The following is a 25,395-nucleotide window of genomic DNA, read 5'->3' as shown; positions in this document are numbered from 1 at the left end:
TACAAGTTACCAAGTTGGTATTTGGGAGACAGCACTGTCCCTTCTTTTGCTGACTTCAGCTGCCTGCCACAGGCTGTGCCTGTAGGTCAGACTTAAACCCAAAGCTTCAACAGTGCTATATGTAGAAGACTCCTTTGCTACACCCATAAAACACAGCCTGTTTTCCACATACAGTCAGTGTTTCCAGACACAGAATGTGCATGCCAAAGCAGCCTGGTGCCACCTAGGCCAGTTTTGGGCTGGAGACATTCACAATCCATTTCCCTCCAGGTGGAATATCAGAATGAAGGCATTGATGCTACACCTGTGATGTATGAGGACAACCGCCCACTCTTGGACATGTTCCTCCAGAAGCCCCTGGGACTGCTTGCACTTTTGGATGAGGAAAGTCGATTTCCCCAAGCAACTGATCAGACCCTGGTTGGTAGGTATCTTTTGTAAAAGGCATAATGCACTCAGAAGAGAACTTGGTTCATGTCATCAAATGAGCGTGGCTGAGCATTTTGGCCACCTGGTAGGCTATGCAAGTATAAGCTCTATTTTTAATGCATTGAAATATTCAGCAAATGTCCTGATAGATTGTGTCTTAAAGCAAACCCATCACCAAGCCCTCCTCACACTCCTATTGCTGCCAACATAAATACCTTTATCCTTTGTCAATTTCATTTTTTATACCTTCCTGTCCCCTATTTCCTATAACCAATAATTGCTTCTCCTCCTTTTCATACCCTTCTGTCATATCTTTGCCTGGATCCCATCCACCTCTAGTCCAAGTTTGTATAGAAGACCCTTCTGGTCTCATGGCTTCTAGACTCATACTTACCCTCTCTACCCTGGACATCCCAGCTAATTTAATCTTTCTAAAGCCACCTTTTCATTAGTTTACTATTGTCTGCGGCCTGCCAGTAAGACACCTCATCCTAGCATTAAAGGCCCTTTGTATTCTATCCCCGTTCCCTTTGTCCGTCTGCTTCTCCAGTCTTCAGTGTTGTATATGATCCCTTCCCTCGCTGAGATTGTGAGATATTTAGGGCAACAAAGCCCCAATCTTTGTATCCATTTAGTACTTAGCACAGATCCTCACACAGAGTAGGCTCTCAGCTGCAACAGTAGCAAACATTGTTTATTGAGGGAGGAACAGAAAGCTTCAAGTCTTTTCCCCAGATAGGAAATTGATTGGTGGGAGAGATTCTCTTCAGGAGTTGACATTGTCACCTTCGGTGGTTTCCTTTTACCTATGAAATCATCACAAGTTGCCATGATAAGTTTAAACAAGGGTTGTTTGCCTTCTTCTGTGGGATATCTTTATGGTTCTAAAGCTAATTGGTCAGAGTTCTGGTGTCATCAGTGTCCGTGCTAGGAGTTCTTAGAACAAAACAAGATGTTAGGGCATCGCCTGACGCTAAAGACGAATACAAAACAACTAAACGAAGACTTGATAGTAAGCCCATTTCAACAGGGCATTTTTCTCTACTGTTGTACATACAATGACACTATCAGACTGCTCTGAAATCCCTTATTTGGGGCCACTCCTGGCTCAAGGAGTGACCTTTTGTTTGAAGGAGCCAACACTTCTCATTGTAACTTTTAAACATGAAAATCCACACAGATAAATTTGAAGACAATCTGCGATGCAAATACTTCTGGAGGCCCAAAGGAGTGGAGCTGTGCTTTGGCATCCTGCACTATGCTGGAAAGGTGAGGCAAGTGTGTGTCATCAAACCTGAATTTGACAGGGGTCAGTGTCCATACTACCCTGTCTGTGCTGCTCACAAAATTTCTTGCAGGTTTCTTTTCTCCTTTTAATTCCTCTTGAACACCTAATCATAATTCCCAAACTTTCTCAGTGTGCTGCTCACAGAAAGTCGCCCCTGGTAAAGAAGCAATTTCTCGCTGGGGTGACTATGGAGCTGCCATCTGCCTCTCACCTGAGGTTTGGCCCAGAAGTGACAGCTCTCCAGAGAGAGAACATAGTACAGCTTTCCCAGTGTTGAGCAGTGAATGTGCACATTAAAGTCATTTGGAAATGTGTGGGTAGCGGTAGAGGGTTCATATCACAGTGGGGCTCAGTTTTTAGCAGTTTAACTCTATGTGTCTTTAGGGAACCAAAAATGTCTAGATAAAAAGGGAAAAAAATTCACTTCATCATCCAGATATTAAGCTTTTACATCATTAACAGAAATTTCCCCCTTTCATAACTTACGCCTCCGTCTCATTTCAAGTTCCTGAAGTAGAGTAGTGACTAATTCAGGAAACTCTCTAGTTCTGCAGCCAACAACTCATTGCTTGAGTTACTCTCAAAGGAGCCATTGGAATTATGGCTAATTGGTTCTGGGGGGGTCTGCTGAGGCCCTGGGTCCAAAAAAAAAAAATGGGTAGGAGTTCAATAAAAGGCATTTTGGATTATTTTGTTGATGTAAGATTTATTGAAATTATTTTTACTTTTTATTTTATTTTTTTTTTTTTTTGTTTTTTTTGTTTTTTTTTTTTTTTAATTTATTTTTGGGACAGAGAGAGACAGAGCATGAACGGGGGAGGGGCAGAGAGAGAGGGAGACACAGAATCGGAAACAGGCTCCAGGCTCCGAGCCATCAGCCCAGAGCCTGACGCGGGGCTCGAACTCACGGACCGCGAGATCGTGACCTGGCTGAAGTCGGACGCTCAACCGACTGCGCCATCCAGGCGCCCCTATTTTTACTTTTTAAAAAAATTTATTTATTTGTTTATTTTTTATTTTAGAGAGAGCACGCGTGGGGGAGAGGGGCAGAGACAGAGAGAGAATTTTAAGCAGGTTTATGCTCAGTATGGGCCCAGTGCAGGGCTCAATCCCATGACCCTGGGATCATGACCCATGCTGAAATCAAGGGTCAGATGCTCAACTGACTGAACCACCCAGGCACCCTGAAATCATTTTTCATATTCATATCATAGTATTGAAATTAAGTATGCCTGACTAGAGGTTGGTTGAAAGGCAATTCTAATGTAAGTAGAGAGGATTGTTTTTCTCTCCACATAGTGCATAGTATCTATTTTGGATATTTGTTAGAAATTGCAACCCAGTTTTTACCCTTAGATCGTTCACTCACCTTAGCACTGATGTCTGCCCATATATTGATGTCCTTGACGTCTGAGATGCCCTTATCTAGCCTGCTCCCTCCTTTCATATCCTCTTCCGTACACTTCCACTCTGTCTCCATGTCTTTTCATACTTACTTCCTATTCACCCATCTTCCCTTTCTCCCTCTTCTCCTTTCTTGATTTTAAGGGGCGGGAGATGGATAGGAAGGACCTTTTTCTTTCTGGACTCCTGTTCTTTTCTGAATTCATTTGTCACTCAATGCTTATTTCTCTGGAGTGTTCTTAAAATTTCTCTGACCTGGATCCCTCCTGTTCTGAGAACCAAAAATGGCTCAGCATTCCTGAGCGATCACATGCCCTGAGTACCTTGGGAAGCAACAACGGTACGGTGGGTATGGGCTCGGAGCCCAAAGTGTCTGGGTTTGGAAGCCTGCCTATCACTTGTGAAATGTGCATATTATTGTTTTCTCTCTAGGACTCTGTTCACCCACCAGTAAAATGGGGATAATAATAGTATTTACCTTATAGGATGGATGCTTTACATATAGTGACCAAAGATACAGTACCCAATGTATTTTCATTATTATTCCGATGTGATATGACTCTTTTTTTCAAAGAACACCTGGACAAGAAGTTAAGATAAATTGGTGTGTCAGAAATTACATTTTTTTCCTCCTTATCTTGTGGACTGGATTTGAAAGCACAACTGTGTCAAGACAAATTCTGTACATTGGTCGATTAATGACTGACCTCAGACAACTTACCAGTGTTGCTAGCAATGGATGATATCGGCTAGTTTGCTATTTTTTGTTTACATTGCAGGTATTATATGATGCTTCTGGGGTTCTTGAGAAAAACAGAGATACTCTACCTGCTGATGTGGTTGTAGTCCTGAGAACGTCAGAAAACAAGCTTCTTCAGCAGCTCTTCTCAATTCCTTTGACCAAAACAGGTACCTGGAGCCCCTGACCTCCCTTGGCCTGATGCTTCTACAAGCCCTGCTGGAGTTTTCTTGTTAGTGTCCAAATACTGCCAGGGCTCCACTACTACCACTTTGAACTTTAAGCAGGGGTAAAGGTCTATTCAACCAAATTCATGAAAAGGAAAGTGATTGTTTCTTTTTCAAGTTAATTGCACAGCATCAGTGTATATATACTGGGCATACATACAGACACACACCTTTTATAACATTAACTCTTAGACTCCTCATTTCTCTGCCTGCCACCTTTCCCTCTTCATTTATAAAGCCATATGTAATCACTAATTCGTGCTAAGCACTCCAGGGTGGTCTCAGTTTACCTAGAGTTATTGGGAAGATTATTTCTGTTCACGTATGAACCTAAGTGGAGGGAATGTGGTGAATCCGAAGGTTATTCAGTCATGGGGTCCTCAGAGGTCACCTGGTCCAATTCACCACCCAGTCAATAACCCCACTCTCTTAACCAATTTAGAATAGGTCCATCACTGGCCTACGTGCCTGGCCTTTGCCCACTTAGAGTCAGCTTCTGCTTAATGGCTTCTGTTTATAGTTGTGCAGTCAGTTCTTAGGACAGGGGGCAGGAAACTAGGGCTGAAGAACAGAACTTCCCTGTCATTGCTATTTTGCCAAATAGGTTCCATTTGGGTCAAGTTCCTTTGATTTACCTGGGATCTGCTGCCTTTGGCTGAGCAGCAGACCAGGTCTTCTCAAAGCTTTCCTCTCAAGGGCATTATGTTTCTGAAGGTATGTCTGGAAACAGCTGCATTATGCTTTTATGAAAGGAGGAGAGACCTCTTTGTCACTGTTCATAATTTCTTTTTCTTTCTTCCCTCACCCCTCTTGAAATCATTGGTGCCCGTGTGTAGTTTGGGGCCTTTGTCTGCTTAAAGAGAGTGGCTGCCAGGTCTGACTTAGCAACATGCAGAGGAATGAAAAGCTTGGCTAAGAAAAAAGCTACAGTCTACAACCTTTGCTTCATCTTAACTTGGAAAGAAAGTTGAAACCAGTTCTTAACTTTCTTCAAACATGCTCCTTTAAACAAAGATAGTAGGATGCCCATGAGAAGACTGGCCTCCAGCTTTCTTTCCAGACCTCCCTTGGGCAGAGCTGGGATTTTACTCATTATCTCCTTACGAAGATATCTACCCTCAAAAATTGTTTCTAAAGAGATTGTTCATCCTACATTGAAGGTCAGAATATTAATCAAGCTGCTAAATTTTAAAACATCTATATCATTTATTTTTTGGTTTTAATGTATTAAAGCCTTTGAAGGTAGGAAAATTTTACTGGACAGGAATAGTTGTGTTGTTTTTGATAGAATTATAAATATCGGTTTCAGAGTGACCAGATGTGAGCTGGGCTGGGGCTTCCTCACCAGACACTTAGGTCTTATCAGGCAACTTATGTGCAGGGGCAAAGATACAGGCATCATTAAGGCCCCTACTTTGTGCTCTTTGAAATTAAATTTATCTAAATGACTTGTCAGTTGGCATTTACACTCTCTCATAAATATAAGTAATGATTTGTCAAATCTGTTCACAACTTTGGAATTTCCAATTTTTCAACTGTTGGCAACATAAAAACAATTTCTCAGCCTGGGCCACTAGGTGGTGCTATGCAAGAAGTCAGGCTCTGAAGAAGCCTTCTGTTTGCCCTTGATCCACCTACACGGGAAAGAACAGGAACAAAGAGATAGCCTCTGCTTTTTTTTTCTTTTTCCTTCCTTTCTTTTTGATTTTTGCTTTTCTCTGAAAGAGTTTTTCTCCTATCTTGTAACTCTTTCTGAATCTTGCCTTCAAACTGTGTTCCACACATCCTGGAAGAAATAGAAGTGAAAAAGAAGACTAGAAACAAACGTGTTTTCCTAACAAGCTTCCTTGTATTCCTGAATCCCCTATATTGTGCATAATAATTTCTTTTGAAATCCTAAGCCTTATTTTCTTCACATTTTGAATATAATTAAGAAGCCACAAAAACACATCAAAGCTAATAAGCATGATTTTATTTTCTTTTTCTGAAACTGCTCATGTAACAATGGCTTCAATCAACATTTATAGAATAGCTTCTAATAATAAGGCATCATTTAGGCAGCAAGGTGAATATAAAGATAAAATGACTTTGCTCTAAAGCAACTGGAACTTTCTTTTACCTTCACTTTCTATCTAGAATTTTTCTCCCTATGATGATATTTGCCCTCAAACATCAGTTCTAAAGAGATTGTGCATCCAATGGTGAAGGTCAGAATATTAATTAAGATTCTAAATTTTAAAACATCCATACTCTATATTTTTTGGTTTTAGTATATTACAGCCTTTGAAGGTGGGAAAACCTTACTGGACAGAAATAGTTCGTGCTGTTTTCACTGAAATTGCATATACTTGTTTCAGCATGTGCCCCTTATGAAAGCAGAAATGGTTTTCTGGCTGGAAGCAAGGTCCCACATAACCTAGCATTTTGAAAATGAATATGCTGATATTTTCAGTGCACGAGAAACCATTTTCTTGGTTGTTCTTATTTTTATTTATCCTGCTTCAAACCCTTAAATACTTGTCTTATTAAAATGAAATGGATTACTAGTTCCGTGAGCATAGATGTTATGGGAAGCTACTTTACAAAGTTCTTTTAGGAGATGAACTGCAGAGAGGAAGGAGAAAAGTCAAAGTTGGGAAGCTTTGGAGGCTGTTAGCATCAGACTTTAAAAAGAGGTCCAGTGTTGGACTCCGGTTTTGGGAGAAGAGGATGTTGTAGGATGTTGGTAGTGCTCTGACTCCTGGTCTTGGTGGTGGTTACGAATACGTTTGCTTTATAATCTGTTATGCTGTCCATGTGTTTTACACACTTTTCTGTACATTCTATTTCACGATAGCACTTTTATTTTCTAAAAGATAGAGAAGACATCTTAAAATGCAAAGAAAAACTTTCATTTCTTTCCCTAAGATTTCCTATTCACTTAATTTGGGGTTTCCTGGTAGCCAGACCGCTGCAGCCTTTTGCTTTCAAATGCAGGCATCAGAGAGCTTCTGGCTGACATTCCTGTCCAGTTAAGTCAGCCTCCTCTGTGGGCTGCTGGGCAGGTAACAGTCCCTTCATTAGTGCATAGAAGAAGTATCGGTTGGTCTAATCTCTTATCAAGGTTGAGAGGATTAACCTCAATGTGTCTTTGTGTCAAACTGTAATAAAAATCAGAGAAAGTAATCCAGTTGACATTTTCCTGTTTCCTGTACCCACCTTCCCATTCATGTTGTACATCCCCAAATACTGAAAAGGTTAAAAAAACATGGGGTGTGAAGTCACGAGGTGCAGGGCTCCTCCCAAATTTCTGTAGCCCCCTTGCCAGCGGCCCCTCCTGGCACATAGCTGCATCTGGTGAGAGAGATGCCTGTGCCTGATGACACTCCCATTCCAAGATACTCGGTGGTGATTGGGCGAATGGAGGCAGCTGCAGACAACATGGATTCTCAAACCTTCAGGACCACTCTCTTGCCTGTACATGGGCCACTTCAAACGTGGTGAAATTTTCTTTGTAATCCTTCCTCTCAATAGGAAATCTCTGAAGATTTCACATGTGAAAATTTGATGTGGCAGCAACGTTGCTTTCTAACCCTTCAGCTGGGACTTTTCAAACTGAATGATCTAGGTGGAAAAACATTAAAAGGAAAGATGTTATAACAAGGTTTCATTGCATATCCTTGTTTGGGAAACATTCCGCTTGCTACTAATAAACTAGAGAAAAGTTCAAAAGGCTCAAGGGAAGAAAGAAAAGAGGAAGTTTCAAAAGGAACTTGAAGAATCCATTTCTGTCTTTGAATTGTGAATTCTGACTTCCAAATAGGAGTTTGGGGTTTTAAAGGAGTTAGGAACTGGGGAGAAACTAGAAAAGCAAAAGTAGTGCCAAAGGGAATATTCTCTGAGCCTCAAAGTCTGGTTTTGCTTCAGAATCTAGAACTGAGTTTGGCTCTATTTTCTCCTGTCCAGGCTCCCCAGGTCTTTCCCTTGGAATTTGATGTGAAGTGAAAATCAACAGTAAAGTCTCTTTATCTTGACTTCCATTGGTTCCTCCTTTTATTCGGATGGGGGTGGGTGGGCAAGATGAGCTCCCACATTATATCTGCAAAGGACTCCAGCACCATGACTGCTGAAATATTTGATTGTTCCTGATTCTGTAACTTACAAATTGGGCATTCAGCTCTTAAGAGGATGCCTTTCGGTAACTGTCTCTCAGAGTTTTCATTTTTCACTTCCATGCTGGTTTCTCCTCCATGCTGGAAGTTCAGAAAATGGGTCTGGCAGGATGAGCTGACTCCAAATGACGAGGTTCCAGGGTCACAGCCATTGGCAGTGCTTGCCTCCTCTAAAACAGCAGCTCTAATGAGCCAATCCTGTCAGGAAGCCCTGAGGGGTGAGTTCTTTCTCACACAGAGGCCTGCTTCTTTCTGTTTAAGAATGTATTTCAGTCAGTAGATAATTATATATTTAGCATCTATCTAGATATGGTGTTATACATAGTCCTTTCTGGAAGGAATAAGAGAAAATCTCAGCCTGAATAGTCAGGGACAGATAGTGCGGATCCTAAAATGTATAAAGGATACACAAAAGAAATGTAAATTATGAATAGGCATGTAAATCAATACTTGGGGGCAATATAAGCACTGAGTCTATACAAGTAAAAATAGAGGAAAAAGTCATGGAAATATCATGTGTTGATTGAGGTAAAACTTCTTTTAACTATAAAGACTTCTTGGAAGAGGTTTTTGTTTTGTTTTTTGTTTTGTTTGTTCGTTTTAATGTAGAGTAGAGAAAATTGAGCAGTCTGGGAGTAATGAGGCATGCTAAGCCAGGGTCTACAGCACTGGAAAGGAGAGGTAGGCAGCGGGATGATTAAGTGAACAGAATGCGAGGAAAGGACTCAGGGCAGAGGGAAGGAAGCAAGATGGAGAAATGATGGCAGTCTGTTGAGCCAAGAGTGGGCTTCTGATGCCTTTTGAAACAGTGTGGGTGGTCAAGTCAGGCTTCTAAAGAGAACAGTTTCAGGGTGACAAAGGAAACTTATACAGGGGTGTTAAAGACTGACTAGGAGAGCCAGGGTGCTCCCATGTGTCTCTGTGGAACTGTGTATGAGTAGATGCTCAATAAATACTTCTACATTCTACTTTTTTTTTTAAGTTTATTTATTTATTTTGAGAGAGAGAGAGTGTATGGGGGGGGGCAGAGAGAGAGGGAGAGAGGGAGAGAGAGACAATCTCATGCAGGCTCCACTCTGTCATCGCAGAGAACAATGTGGGGCTCAAACCCACCAACCTGAGATCATGACCTGAGCTGAAGTTGGATGCTTAATCGACTGAGCTACCTAGGTGCCCCTACATTCTACATTAAGACCTAGCATCCATTTTGAGTTAATTTTTGGTGAGGTGTAAGGTTGAAGTTCATTTTTTTTTCTGTATGTCCAGTTCTAAAACGTTTGAAATGACTATCCTTTCTCCATTGAATTACTTTAGCATTTGTCAAAAATCAGTGGTTATATTTGTGTGGGTCTGTTTCATGGATCTATGTATGGAATTCTTCAATACCACATTGTCTTTACTCTTGTAGCTTTATAATAAATCTTTATTTATTTTTTTCAATATATGAAATTTATTGTCAGATTGGTTTCCATACAACACCCAGTGCTCATCCCAAAAGGTGCCCTCCTCAATACCCATCACCCACCCTCCCCTCCCTCCCACCCCCCATCAACCCTCAGTTTGTTCTCAGTTTTTAACAGTCTCTTATGTTTTGGCTCTCTCCCACTCTAACCTCTTTTTTTTTTTTTCTTCCCCTCCCCCATGGGTTTCTGTTAAGTTTCTCAGGATCCACATAAGAGTGAAAACATATGGTATCTGTCTTTCTCTGTATGGCTTATTTCACTTAGCATAACATTCTCCAGTTCCATCCACGTTGCTACAAAGGGCCATATTTCATTCTTCCTCATTGCCACGTAGTACTCCATTGTGTATATAAACCACAATCTCTTTATCCATTCATCAGTTGATGGACATTTAGGCTCTTTCCATAATTTGGCTATTGTTGAGAGTGCTGCTATAAACATTGGGGTACAAGTGCCCCTATGCATCAGTACTCCTGTATCCCTTGGGTAAATTCCTAGCAGTGCTATTGCTGGGCCATAGGGTAGGTCTATTTTTAATTTTTTGAGGAACCTCCACCCTGTTTTCCAGAGCGGCTGCACCAGTTTGCATTCCCACCAACAGTGCAAGAGGGTTCCCGTTTCTCCACATCCTCTCCAGCATCTATAGTCTCCCGATTTGTTCGTTTTGGCCACTCTGACTGGCGTGAGGTGATATCTGAGTGTGGTTTTGATTTGTATTTCCCTGATGAGGAGCGACGTTGAGCATCTTTTCATGTGCCTGTTGGCCATCCAGATGTCTTCTTTAGAGAAGTGTCTATTCATGTTTTCTGCCCATTTCTTCACTGGGTTATTTGTTTTACGGGTGTGGAGTTTGGTGAGCTCTTTATAGATTTTGGATACTAGCCCTGTGTCCGATATGTCATTTGCAAATATCTTTTCCCATTCTGTTGGTTGCCTTTTAGTTTTTTTGGTTGTTTCCTTTGCCGTGCAGAAGCTCTTTATCTTCATAAGGTCCCAGTAGTTCATTTTTGCTTTTAATTCCCTTGCCTTTGGGGATGTGTCCAGTAAGAAATTGCTATGGCTGAGGTCAGAGAGGTCTTTTCCTGCTTTCTCCTCTAGGGTTTTGATAGTTTCCTGTCTCACATTAAGGCCTTTATCTATTTTGAGTTTATTTTTGTGAATGGTGTGAGAAAGTGGTCTAGTTTCAACCTTCTGCATGTTGCTGTCCAGTTCTTCCAGCACCATTTGTTAAAGAGACTGTCTTTTTTCCATTGGATGTTCTTTCCTGCTTTGTCAAAGATGAGTTGGCCATACGTTTGTGGGTCTAGTTCTGGGGTTTCTATTCTATTCCATTGGTCTATGTGTCTGTTTTTGTGCCAATACCATGCTGTCTTGATGATGACAGCTTTGTAGTAGAGGCTCAAGTCTGGGATTGTGATGCCTCCTGCTTTGGTCTTCTTCTTCAAAATTACTTTGGCTATTCAGGGCCTTTTGTGATTCCATATGAATTTTAGGATTGTTTGTTCTAGCTTCGAGAAGAATGCTGGTGCAATTTTGATTGGGATTGCATTGAATGTGTAGATAGCTTTGGGTAGTATTGACATTTTGACAGTATTTATTCTTCCAATCCATGAGCATGGAATGTTTTTCCATTTCTTTATATCTTCTTCGATTTCCTTCATAAGCTTTCTATAGTTTTCAGTATACAGATCTTTTACATCTTTGGTTAGATTTATCCCTAGGTATTTTATGCTTCTTGGTGCAATTGTGAATGGGATCAGTTTCTTTATTTGTCTTTCTGTTGCTTCATTATTAGTCTATAAGAATGCAACTGATTTCTGTACATTGATTTTGTATCCTGCAACTTTGCTAAATTCATGTATCAGTTCTAGCAGACTTTTGCTGGAGTCTATCAGATTTTCCATGTATAATATCATGTCACCTGCAAAAAGTGAAAGCTTGACTTCATCTTTGCCAATTTTGATGCGTTTGATTTCCTTTTGTTGTCTGATGGCTGATGCTAGAACTTCCAACACTATGTTAAACAACAGCGGTGAGAGTGGACATCCCTGTCGTGTTCCTGATCTCAGGGAAAAAGCTCTCAGTTTTTCCCCGTTGAGGATGATGTTAGCTGTGGGCTTTTCATAAATGGCTTTTATGATGTTTAAGTATGTTCCTTCTATCCTGACTTTCTCTAGGGTTTTTATTAAGAAAAGTTGCTGAATTTTGTCAAATGCCTTTTCTGCATCGATTGACAGAATCATACGGTTCTTCTCTTTTTTTTTTGTTAATGTGATGTATCACGTTGATTGATTTGCGAATGTTGAACCAGCCCTGCATCCCAGGAATGAATCCCACTTGATCATGGTGAATAATTCTTTTTATATACTGTTGAATTCGATTTGCTAGTATCTTATTGAGAATTTTTGCATCCATATTCATCAGGGATATTGGCCTGTAGTTCTCTTTTTTTACTGGGTCTCTGTCTGGTTTAGGAATCAAAGTAATACTGGCTTCATAGAATGAGTCTGGAAGTTTTCCTTCCCTTTCTATTTTTTGGAATAGCTTGAGAAGGATAGGTATTATCTCTGCTTTAAACGTCTGGTAGAACTCCCCTGGGAAGCCATCTGGTCCTGGACTCTTATTTGTTGGGAGATTTTTGATGACTGATTCAATTTCTTTGCTGGTTATGGGTCGGTTCAAGCTTTCTATTTCCTCCTGATTGAGTTTTAGAAGAGTGTGGGTGTTTAGGAATTTGTCCATTTCTTCCAGGTTGTCCAGTTTGTTGGCATATAATTTTTCATAGTATTCCCTGATAATTGTTTGTATCTCTGAGGGATTGGTTGTAATAATTCCATTTTCATTCATGATTTTATCTATTTGGGTCATCTCCCTTTTCTTTTTGAGAAGCCTGGCTAGAGGTTTATCAATTTTGTTTATTTTTTCAAAAAACCAACTCTTGGTTTCATTGATATGCTCTATAGTTTTTTTAGATTCTATATTGTTTATTTCTGCTCTGATCTTTATGATTTCTCTTCTTCTGCTGGGTTTGGGGTGTCTTTGCTGTTCTGCTTCTATTTCCTTTAGGTGTGCTGTTAGATTTTGTATTTGGGATTTTTCTTGTTTCTTGAGATAGGCCTGGATTACAATGTATTTTCCTCTCAGGACTGCCTTCACTGCATCCCAAAGCGTCTGGATGGTTGTATTTTCATTTTCATTTGTTTGCATATATTTTTTAATTTCTTCTCTAATTACCTGGTTGACCCACTCATTCTTTAGTAGGGTGTTCTTTAACCTCCATGCTTTTGGAGGTTTTCTAGACTTTTTCCTGTGGTTGATTTCAAGCTTCATAGCATTGTGGTCTGAAAGTATGCATGGTATGATCTCAATTCTTGTATATTTATGAAGGGCTGTTTTGTGACCCAGTATGTGATCTATCTTGGAGAATGTTCCATGTGCACTCGAGAAGAAAGTATATTCTGTTGCTTTGGGATGCAGAGTTCTAAATATATCTGTCGGGGGGCCTGGATGGCTCAGTCACTTAAGCGGCCGACTTCGGCTCGGTCATGATCTCACAGTCCGTGAGTTCGAGCCCCTCGTCGGGCTCTGTGCTGACAGCTCAGAGCCTGGAGCCTGCTTCAGATTCTGTGTCTCCCTCTCTCTCTGACCCTCCCTTGTTCATGCTCTGTCTCTCTCTGTCTCAAAAATAAACATTAAAAAAAATTAAAAAAAATATATGTGTCAAGTCCATCTGATCCAATGTATCATTTAGGGCCCTTGTTTCTTTATTGACCGTGTGTCTAGATGATCTATCCATTGTTGTAAGTGGAGTGTTAAAGTCCCCTGCAATTACCACATTCTTATCAATAAGGTTGCTTATGTTTGTGAGTAATTGTTTTATATATTTGGGGGCTCCCCTATTCGGCACATAGACATTTATAATTGTTAGCTCTTCCTGATGGATAGACCCTGTGATTATTATATAATGCCCTCTTCATCTCTTGTTACAGCCTTTAATTTAAAGTCTAGTTTATCTGATATAAGTATGGCTACTCCACCTTTCTTTTGACTTCCAGTAGCATGATAAATAGTTCTCCATCCCCTCACTCTCAATCTGAAGGTGTCCTCAGGTCTAAAATGAGTCTCTTGTAGACAGCAAATAGATGGGTCTTGTTTTTTTATCCATTCTGATACCCTATGTCTTTTGGTTGGCGCATTTAGTCCATTTACATTCAGTGTTATTATAGAAAGATATGGGTTTAGAGTCATTGTGATGTCTGTAGGTTTCATGCTTAGAGCGATGTCTCTGGTACTTTGTCTCACAGGATCCCCCCTAGGATCTCTTGTAGGGCTGGTGTAGTGGTGACGAAAAAAATACGGAATGCTTCACGAATTTGTGTGTCATCCTTGCGCAGGGGCCATGCTAATCTTCTCTGTATCGTTCCAATTTTAGTATATGTGCTGCCGAAGCGAGCACTATAATAAATCTTTAAACAGGTAGTGCAATCCATCCAAGTTTATTCTTTTTTAAAAAAAATTTTTTTTTTTTTTACATGATCCCTGTGGATCTTTTTTCAACTTTTTTTTTTTTTTTATTTTTTTTATTTTTTTTATTTTTGGGACAGAGAGAGACAGAGCATGAACGGGGGAGGGGCAGAGAGAGAGGGAGACACAGAATCAGAAACAGGCTCCAGGCTCCGAGCCATCAGCCCAGAGCCTGACGCGGAGCTCGAACTCACGGACCGCGAGATCGTGACCTGGCTGAAGTCGGACGCTTAACCGACTGCGCCACCCAGGCGCCCCTAAAAAAATTTTTTTAATGTTTATTTATTGTGAGAGACAGAACATGAGTGGGGGAGGTCCAGAGAGAGAAGGAGACACAGAATCTGAAGCAGGCTCCAGGCTCTGAGCTGTCAGCACAGAGCCTGACATGGGGCTTGAACCCACGAACTGTAAGATCATGACCTGAGTTGAAGTCGGATGTTTAACTGACTGAGCCAGCCAAGCACCCCAATCTTTTTCAAAATTGTTTTGGCTATTTCAGTTCCTTTGCCTTTCCATATAAAATGTAAAAGTAATTTGTCTATATCTGTACAAAATCCTGCTACAATTTTGACTGGAATTGCATGAAATCTACACACCAATTTGAGAATTGGCATCTTTATTAAGTCTTTCAATCCACAAACACAGTATGTCTATTTATTTAGATCTTACTTGATTTATTTCATCATTACAGTTGGCCCTTGAACAACATAGGTTTGAACTGCACGGGTCTACTTGTGTGCAGATTTTTTTCAATAAATGTAGTACAGTACTGTAAGTGTAGTTTCTCTTCCTTATAATTTTCTTGGTAATATTTTCTTTTCTCTAGCTTACTTTATTGTAAGAATACAGCATATAATACATATAACATACAAAATATGTGTTAATCGACTGTTTTAATTTATTCATTAAGGCTTCCAGTCAACAGTAGCCTGTTAGTAGGTAAGTTTTGGGGGAATCAAAAGTTACATATGGATTTTTGATTGTGTAGGGGATTGGTGCTCCAACCCCTGTGTTGTTCAAAAGTCAGCTGTGTTTTGTTTCAACATAGAGATCCTGTACATGTTTTTGTTAGATTTATTACCTAAGTATTTCAGTTTTTGGAGCTAGTACACTTTTTTTGCTTGTTTGTTTTCAGTTGTTTGGCTAGTATACAGAAATATCATTGATTTTTTGAGGATTGACTTCACCCACAAACTTGCTAAATTCGCTTGTTAGTTCTAGGAGTTTTGTTTTGTTTTTTTAGATTCCTAGGGATTTTCTACATAGACAGTCATGTTGTCTATAAATAGGAATGTGTATTTTTCTTTTCAGTCTTATGCCTTTATTTCTTTTTCTTGCTTTATTTCACTGGCTAGGACTTCCAGTATAATGTTGAATAGAAGTGATAAGAGGAAACATCCTTGCTTTGTTCCTGATCTTGCAGGGATGCATTGTGTCTTACACCACTGTGTATGATGTTAGGTGTAGGTTTTATGTAGGATACCTTGTACTTGCTGATCCATCTCTCTGCAATGTTTTCCCCCAAAACATACCTATGACTAGCTTCTTCAATTTCTCTAGGTGTTTTATCAAAATCTGCTTTCCCTGTTAAAATTTTCACCTACTCAATATTTTATATCCCCATTTCCTGTTTTATTTTTCTCCTTAGCACCTGTCACTACCTTATATAGCACATACACTTCTTTTTCTTATTTATTGTCTGCCTCCACCGTAATGTAAGTTCCAAGATGGCAGGGATTTTTGTCTGGTTTGTCCATTACTGTGTCCTCCCTGATATAAAATGGTCATTCAATATATGTTTGGTGCATAAATAGATGGGTGAACCAAACCTATTCCCATTTCTGTCTTCCTTCTAATCTAAATGACTCAACTATCCCTACCCTTATTACAGGTCAGCTCTCCACTTGTCCTCTGCCTTCCTTCCCCTTTCACTTTCACAAGGACTTTCATCATGCAGTTATTCCTCATCTCTTCTGCATCATCTGTTTATTCCTCATAATGTGACCATTCTCATCAACATAGTGTCTTCCATCTTTTTGACTTCTTGTTACAAATTGAATTATGTTCCCCCCAAAACATATGTTGGAGTCCTAAGCTCCATTACTTCAGAATGTGACCTTATTTAGAAATAAGGTCTTAGCAGAAGTAATCAAGGTAAAATGAAGTCATCAAGGTGGGCCCTAATCCAACATGACTCGTGCCCATATAAAAAAAGAAGACTTTGGACATAGGGAGAGTGCTGTATGAAAATGAAGGCAGATAGTAGGGTGATGCTTCTCTCACCTGAACCTCTTAACTAAATTCTGTTTCTACTCTTGCCTTTTACAGTCTAACAGCTAAACTACAGTCTTTCCAAAAACGTAACTCTGATCATCTCATTCCTTTGCTTAAAACCTCCAATGGCCCCTTATCACATGTAGAATAAAATCCAAATTCCTTTCCTTTTCTACGAACTCTTACATGGTCCGTCCCTGCCCTTCTCTCTGTCCCTATCTCTTGAACTTTTACCCTTCACTCTCTGTCTTCATTCTGTTCCTCAGATATTCCAAGTCTTGTTCCTGACTCTGCAACTAGCTGCTCAGTCTGCCTGGAACATTCTTTCTCCAAATCTTTACCGGTCTGTTTCCATCTTGTGATCCAGAATCCTGCTCAGATATCACCTCCAAAGAGAGGCCTTCTCTGTCCACCCAGTGGAGAGTGGCCCCACACTTCCACACTAACTCTGTTATACTACCCTGTATAACTATCTCTGTTGGGGTCTGATGTTGTCCTGTCCTATCTGTATATCACCCTCCTTCCCCAATCCCCGGTGCTAGACTGTAAGCTCCTTGAGAGCAGAGACCTTATTAGTCTTTTTTTTTTTTTTTTTTAACCGTGGTATATCCAGGACCCAGAGCAATGCCCAGTGCATAGTAAGTCCTCAATAAATCTTTGTTAAATAACTTGGTAACTCCTGCAAGATAGAAACTAAAGCTGAAATCCAAATCTTGACTCTGTATTTAATTTACTCTGTATTTAGAGAAAATTTAAGACTCTGTATTAATTTACTAGGGCTGCCACAATAAGGCACTACAAATACAGTGGTTTAACCAAGAGAAATTTATTGTCTCACAGTTCTGCAATCTAGAAGTTCAAGATTAAAGTGTCGAGAAGTTTGATTTCTTCTGATGCCTCTCTCCTTGACTTGCAGATGGCTGCCTTCTCAGTATTCTCACGTGGTCACCCCTTGGTCTCTGTGTATATTGTGTACCCCAATCTCCTCTTCTTATGAGGATACAGTCATACTGGATTAGGGCTCACCCATATGACCTCATTTGACTTTAATCACCTTTTAGAAGTCCTATCTCCAAATGCAGTCACATTCTGAAGTATTGGGGGTTAGGATGTGAACATATGAATTTGAGTGGGAGGGGGCGATACAGTGCAACCCATAACAGGTCACTAAGAGCTGAGGGAGCTGTTCAATATAAGCCTGTTACCTATGGGACATGTGGGGGCCACCACCTTTCCGCATAAGCCCCACGGATAGCTGTAACCTGCCAGAGAGTGTTTGCAGCCTCACCCAGTCAGGGAAGGAGAGCTCTGCTCTCTCCCCTTTCCTTTCTCCCTTTTTCCACACCAGAGGAACTATCTAGAGAAGAGAGAAGACTTCCTCAAGCCATGAGAGCCATCAATCCAGCCTGGAAGGAAAGGGAGAGTGGGGGAAAAAAGCTTTGAATTGATATGATATCAAAAGTTAAAAACAAATAAGAATGAATCTTCAAAACCAAAAGAAATATTTAATAACAGAAAATATCTGAAAATCTATGAATGGGGCAGAAATATGGTTAAGAGAACTGCCATCCTCACAGAAGGGTAGGTCAGCGTGGGTGGGGGAAGTGACAGGAAAAGGTGATATGTTTTTTGTTTATCCCCAATGAATTGAGATGCCTCAGTATGCTGATTTCATGCTCCAGGCACAGCAGAGAACCACAAAGCTTTCTGTATATGTGACCCTAGGAGGCTGGCAGTTTCCTCCCAGCACCAGCCTGGAGTGGGCGAGAGTCAGATTCTTGTCTCAGGAATAGGGCAAGTGACACGGAGGGTCACTCATGAATAACAGAAATAGCAAATGGTAATTACATGGGCTCTTCATCTCCAACAATCTGTAATCAGAACTGCAGTTCAGTGCTTGGTCTACCCAGCTGTGCAGTTCTGTCTCATGTAACCGTCTTGTGTACCTGAAAAGACTGTTAGCCCTGTGAGAACGGAGACCACGTCTTCTATTTTATGCATATGTATAGCATATGGTTCGGACTATTTACAGTACTTCACAGCTCCACACCATTGCCCACATGAGTTCTGCTTTCTGGAGTTACTTCTGTCCCCCACCTTCACACTCATCACCACACCTTCCATCATTCCCCCTCTCCTGCTTCCTAATCCTAATCTCCTAAACTCTGCCCTGACCTCACCTCCTTCAGGAAATTTTGGGTTGGGTCCAACTCCTTGCATCAGTGGAATGTAAATTCCATGAGGAAAGGATTTTGTCCATTTAGTTAAGTCCTCTTTCTAACTCCTAGAGAAGCCGCTGGCACCTACGAGGTGTTCATTTGACTCTGTTCAGGCAGAGAGTGCAGTTTGTGACCAGAATTTCCTGGTAGTCCTGAGAGCACTGGAAGCGTGTTGGAAATATGGGTCATCCCATGGTTTATGGTGTTAGCTGGAAGCCCACCATCATTGGACATCTATTTAACAAGTTGTGAAATTCGGAGAAGAACTTCCATTTAGAATTCTGTAATCTGAATCTAGAAGAACAAGTATGAAGCCCTGTTTGGACTCAGGACCCAGAGAAGTACAGATGTGATTGCAGAGAAGTACAGATGTGATTGGAATCTGAAATGGATGGCTAGCCCCCTTCCAGGCTGCAGTGGGCAGGATGGGGACTTTCCCAGAAGCAAAGAGCACACAGCTGACTAAAGTATAAACTGTACCAAGAAGCATGAGATCCACTTACTTGCTCAGAAATGTGGCTGCCCTGGGGGCTGTGGGTGACGTGTGGCCACAATCTGTGATGCCTTGGGGAGGTTCCATGAAGGACAGCATCCTCCTCTGCCTTCTGTCCTGGCAACAGCTGGACAGCTGCAGGAGAAACCTCACACCTTTTCAGCCCTTGCCTAGAAGAATCTTTGATTTTCTTTGTTAGGCTTATTGAAGCCAAGATGCAGGCATAGTGTGGTTGCGGTGGTAAGACAGCATATCTTGTTATTCTTGTTGTGTTTTTTCCCCTACCCCTGAATGCTTTTAGGTTTTGAGTTTGCATTCTCCAAGTGCTGTTTTCTTTATGTTGAAATGTAAGCAGCTTAAGTGTTTCATTCCTTTTTAAAAATCTACTTTTAGTTTCTTCTAGCCCATCAGCTGTGGTGGAGTAAAGAGCCCTGGGCCATAAGTCAGGAGACTTAGATGTCGATTGGTACTTTGCATTCCTCATGTTTAATTCTCTGAACCAGCTTCCCACCTGTACATTGAGGGGTTTGCATGAAGGACCTCCCCTGATTAGATGGAAACTTAAAGTCAAACAGACAAACCCCTAATAATCTCTAGCCCAAACCTTCAGTCTGGAGTTTGAAAGCTCTCACTGGGCTCTGTTTTGTTTTTCGATCTGTAGAACCATGCTGTCCAGTGGGGTGTAAAATGTTCTAATACCACATTTTAAAAAGCAAAAAGAAACAGGTTGTCTTAGTTTGTTCAGGATGCTATAACAAAATACCACAGACTGGATGGCTTATAAATAACAGAAATTTATTTCTCATGGTTCTGGAGGCTGGAAAATCCAAGCTCAAGGTGCCAGCAGATTTAGTGTCTGGTAAGAGCCCGTTTCCTGGTTCACAGAGCCTTTCTACTGTGTTCTTGTATAATGGAAGGGTCAAGGGAACTCTCTGGGGTTTCTTTTGTAAGGATGCTGATCCATTCATGAGGGCTCTGCCTTCTTGAATCATGTAACCGCCTCTCACAGACCCCCACCTCCCTGCTCAGAAACCTGGGTGCATGTGTATATCATCACATATGAATGGGGGTTAGGATTTCACATATGAATGGGGGGACATAAACAGTCAGTCTGTAGCACAGGTGAAGGTGCAATGATTTTAATAATATACCTTTACTCAATATATCACAAATATTATTCAACATGTACTCAATATAAATCTTACTAATGTGATATTTTACTTTTTTGTTGCGTGGAGTTCCTGAAATCTGGTATGTATTTTGTACTTATGACACATCCTAATTTAGACTAGCCACACTTTCACGTGCACAGTACCCACCATATTGCATAGCTGTAGCTCTAAAGAAGCACTGCCCTGGCCACAAAAGTGCCTCATTTCTGCTTTCTAAGAGAAGTGCAGAAATGCCAAAGAGCTCTTCTTGCTGGTCCTCCCAAGGAAAGTAAATTCTTGTTGCTTCATAAAATAATATTTTATTGTATCCAGATTACTGTTTTTCTGTGTAGGAGAGAAATTACCCTTCTGGATTTGCAGAGTTCCAGTTCCACAAACTTCTAAAATTTCCCTTGATTCTCTTTGCAGGGATAGAAATATTGCTATATTATCAGTAGTAAGAGCAGTGTTTCCTGAAATGTGTTGCATGCAGCACTAGGTTTGTGGGATGTGAAGAGGTGTGAGGGGAATAAGAGATTTCCATGGTCAGAAAGTGTGGGGAATACTGATTGTGAAAATCCAATACATATCTTTATTGCAGAAATACTAAGAGATGCCTCTCTCATGTATAGGGCTTCCAAAACCAATAAGATGCTTTTTGTGGAAAGCATCTTGAGGATCAGGAGTCAAGTGGGACTGAGGCAATGCCAGGCAGAGAATTTTCTCCCCGACTTTCTTTTCCAGGGCAACCTTGCCATGTGGGTCTTAAATCCATTCCCAAAAGTTCCTTGTGCTTTCTTAACTCCAGGGCCCCCGCTGATGCTATGTTCTTGAGAAAGAAAAACTGAGCTCAATAATGAGTTGTGATAATGGCTCTAATATTGGGAGCGTTAGTATCTGTATCTGTTGTGAATCAGAGCCACTATCTTTCCTCAACACATTTTAATAGTTCTTTCATAGGTCCTAAATGTGACAGTGAATGTACATTTTATTTTAAAGTGGCCATTCAATTTAGAGACATTTTGTTTTATTTCTTTAATGATCCTGTCAAGTATAGCAAATGTGGCAGCTGTGATGTTTTTCAAATGGTCAAAAATGCAAGAAAAGTAAATTCTGCTTCTCTCGGCCAGCATCCTTCACATTCATAGAAAAGAAATATGTTCCCATTTAAGATGAAAGGTTCTTTGCTTTCATTTCATAGTTCATATTGGAGAAAAAGTCTCAAGGCCATTTACAGTTTATTAATTTATCCCACTATAAAATCTCTTTATAATGGGGCTTTCAGGTCATTTTAACCCTCCTCCTCCCTTCTCTTACTAAAAGATAACTCCAGGCATTTCAAATCAAATGAATTAGAAACAAAGCCATTATAATTATAATTATAATCTCTACACTTAGAGATGGATCACAATTTAACACTTTTTCCCCAGGAATTTGGGTCATATTAATAGAAATTGTAGTTTTCTCTTTAGAATACAAGACCAGATTCTGACAATCTGGTCCATATGTTAGATGCATATAAAAGTTAATCATCTTGCTCTGGTGCCAGCTTGTGTGTGAAGAAAAGCTGTAAACCACAACTGTATGGAGTAACAATTGTGAACTTTACTGGCTTGCACATGTGAGACGTCAGTAAACTAAGTAAAATGTCACTTTACGGAACTGGAGAGTTGGAAGTGGGAGAGAGGATCGCTAAGATTTCATTAAGGTTTGTACTTAGTAGAGTTCATTCCATTCTTTACATTTCACAAGGATAGTTCAAGTTACACAAACCCTGAATCAGCTGTTTTCCAGATGACTAGGTTTGGCTTAGCCACAACAATAGTGATCCCACAACAGTGGGATCACCGGGTGGTTGACCTGGTTTGGTGTGTGAATGATAAAAAAATCCAGATATCATCTAACATCAGTTGTGTTCAATCAGTTTGGCCAGGCCGCAGTCCCATCAATTACTCAGTAGTCTGCCTTGAATATGATCAAAAACTCAGAAACTACTGTAAAATCTTAAATTAGGCCATCCTAGTTGATGGACCGTCTTAGTGTTGACTGCGCAGTGCTGTGTACTGCTGATAGCCAACTTTGGGCAAGAAACTTGAATACCCTTTGCCTCAGTTTCCTTTCTTTGTGGATTGGGCACCCAGCTCACAGGACTGTCACATCAAATAATGCTTTTCAACCACTTAGCACATATCTACTACACTGTAAACATTCAGTAAATGTTAGTATTTAAGAATTGTTAGCTCTTCTAGGGAAGTCTGGGTGGCTCAGGCTGTTAAGTGTCTGACTTCATCTCAGGTTGCGATCTTGCCATCCTGGGTTTGAGTCCAATGTTGGGCTCTGTGCTGACATCTCAGAGCCTGAAGCCTCCTTTGGATTCTGTGTCTCCCTCTCTCTCTGCCCCTCCCCCACTCATGCTTTGTCTCTCTTGCTCTCAAAAATAAATGAACATTAAAAAACATTTTTTTAAAGATAATATTACATTATGTGGTCTTTCTGTTGAGAATTTCTGATTTCTGTATTTTAAAAATAATATCTTAATGGGGCACCTGAGTGGCTCAGCCAATTAAACGTCTTACTCTTGACTCGCTCAGATCATGATCTCCCGGTTCGTGAGTTCAAGCCCCAGATTGGGCTCCGTGCTGATGCTGTGGAGCCTGCTTGGAATTCTCCTTCTCTCTCTCTGTCTGCCCTTCTCCTGCTATGCTCTCTCTCTCTGTTTCTCTCAAAGTAAATAAACTAAAAAAAAATAAAATGTTAAAAAAATATAAAAATAATATCTTAATAAATGGGAGAGAATAAAATAAACCCTCAGATCTTATATCCTCAGTTTGTTTTCTTTTCTAGTCAAACAACCCAGCATTTAATAAGGCTCTAGGCAATAGAAAATTGGATATTCTATAAAACTCCCAATTAACCAGAATCCCTAATTAATAACATTTTTGTAAATCTCAAAATGTATGCTGAAAAGATTGTCTCTGAGTCAGGTGATTTGGCTTAAACCAAAACTCCTTGGTCAAGTAGGCCCTCTGGGGGTTCCATGTGGCTCCAATCAATCCCCTATACCAGCAACATCTGCATCTCTACTCACCACTGAAACTCTGTTAACCGTAAATTTAATAGGAACACTTTGTTCCCAAAGCTCAATAAACATTTGTCCAGCCCTCTGGATGATGAAACCCAGATACAAAGAAATTAAGTAACTCATTCAAGCACTCCTAACCAGTAAGGGGCAGACCTGAGACAAACCTCAGGTGGTTTGACACCAGAACTCACAATCCTAACCACTTCACCTCTGTAATCCAGACCTCCAGTAGTTTGAGCAAAGGGTCTGAAATATGAAAGTAACATGGCATGGACAGAAACCAGCAAAATAGGTTATGTGGAGGGAAGTGAGGTGTACTGGGGCCTGCTCCTAAAGAGTATTGGATGTAATGTTAAATAAAAATTTAATGCTACACAATTTATTCACTCATTCAGTCACGTATTATTTGAGTGCTTACTCTTTGCTAAGTTTACCACTGGGTAGAGAGTGGTAAATAGAATAGACTTAGTGCCCTCCCTCATGGACCTTATACTCCAGTGGAAGAAACAGTGTTAATTAGATTCATGGATACCTTTCAGTGTTCCATCAACGAACATCTTTAGCTTTGATGAGACATTCTCTAGAAACACTTAACCCATAAATCTGTTTCATTCAGATTCATTACACATCCATGGTGCTACATAACTCTGCAAAATGATTCACAGTCCATTGCTTATCTACTTGGGATAATGAGCCTTGGTGTTCTTGGATGACTGAGGAAGAACATGTGATACTGAAGTTTGACAGAAAATGGTAGATATGATCCATCTCTAGAAGGCAAGGGTAGAAGTCGTCTAAAATGTGGTGGTGCATTGAGCATCTTCAGTGAACATTTTTCTTTAGCATCTACTACGTGTAGGGCACTTTCCAAGTCTTTAGCAGGTGCTGAAGAAATCTTTTTTGATGAGACAGTCTCCAGAAACATTAAACTTTGATTGAGAATAGAAATACTTAGTGCCTGGCCTCGCTTGTAATCTCTATAAGGAATCATTTCTAAAGATAAATCCCAGGGGCGCTTGGGTGGCTCAGTCAGTTAAGTGTCCGACTTCAGCTCAGGTCATGATCTTGCAGTCTATGAGTTCAAGCCCCACATCAGGCTCTGTGCTGACAGCTCTGAGCCTGGAGCCTGCTTCAGATTCTGTGTCTCCTTCTCTCTCTGGCCCTCCCCCACTCATGTTCTGTGTCTCCCTCTCTCTTTGCTCCTCCCCTGCTCACACTGTTTGTCTGTCTGTCTCTCTCTCTCTCAAAAATAAACTTAACAAAAATTTTTAAAGATAAATCCTACGTAAAGTAGAATATTTATATTGATTTGAAAGGACTCGGACACATGTATACTGACTAGCTGCAGCCTCTAGAATTAGCACAGACTTGTTATGCTTGTGGAATTACTTCATCAGAGAAATAGTCTTTTGTACTGACTTTTATTCTTAAGAGGTTCTGTTTTTTTTTAAACAAAAACCAAAAAACAGTAGTTATGGCACCCCAAGTATGTAAGATAAGACTTTAATTTACAATGTTTTTGAAATTAGATGGTTATTTTGTATGCTATATCACAAGGCCAAAGGCTCAAAAAAATTATGCCATGTTCTTAAGAAATAAAATATAATTTTGTCCTTTAACACCATGACACATATGAGGTTCAGTAGAACTTTCTGGGCACTACCATTTTATGAATTGGTAACAATAAAACAAAAATCATACACACACACACACACACACACGTGACATGAGAGAGAAGAGGAATGTGGGTGTGTGGGTGTTCAGAAAACCCATGCCAGTGTAGCTAAGATAGGAGTAATGCCGGCAAGTAGGCATGTTGTAAGTTTTGTTCCCTGCAGAATGTTGCCTTTCTCGGTATGTCTCTTCTTATTTTCTGTTTCTTTTTAGTATTAAAAATTTTTTTTTAATGTTTGTTTACTTTTGACAGAGAGAGACAGAGCATGAATGGGGG

The 25,395-nt window shown here is 40.4% G+C and overlaps 1 protein-coding gene and 1 non-coding gene across 2 annotated transcripts in view; one reads left to right on the top strand and one right to left on the bottom strand.

Moving 5' to 3' along the window:
- Positions 1-25,395, top strand: part of MYO3B (myosin IIIB) — a 407,802-nt gene that overhangs the window by 200,813 nt on the left and 181,594 nt on the right. The window contains exons 20-22 of the mRNA XM_058714463.1: positions 271-424; positions 1,610-1,698; positions 3,901-4,030. Of these exons, the coding sequence (XP_058570446.1) occupies positions 271-424; positions 1,610-1,698; positions 3,901-4,030 (373 nt within the window). The remainder of the gene's footprint in view (positions 1-270; positions 425-1,609; positions 1,699-3,900; positions 4,031-25,395) is intronic.
- On the bottom strand, positions 14,051-14,157 carry LOC131505756 (U6 spliceosomal RNA). The gene has a single exon (XR_009258532.1). It is a non-coding gene; the product is annotated as a U6 spliceosomal RNA (small nuclear RNA).

The sequence above is a fragment of the Neofelis nebulosa genome, chromosome 2, assembly GCF_028018385.1.
Source record: "Neofelis nebulosa isolate mNeoNeb1 chromosome 2, mNeoNeb1.pri, whole genome shotgun sequence".
NCBI lineage: Eukaryota > Metazoa > Chordata > Mammalia > Carnivora > Felidae > Neofelis > Neofelis nebulosa.
The sequence above is the reverse complement of the archived record's forward strand: the minus strand, read 5'-3'. Positions and strand labels throughout refer to the sequence as shown.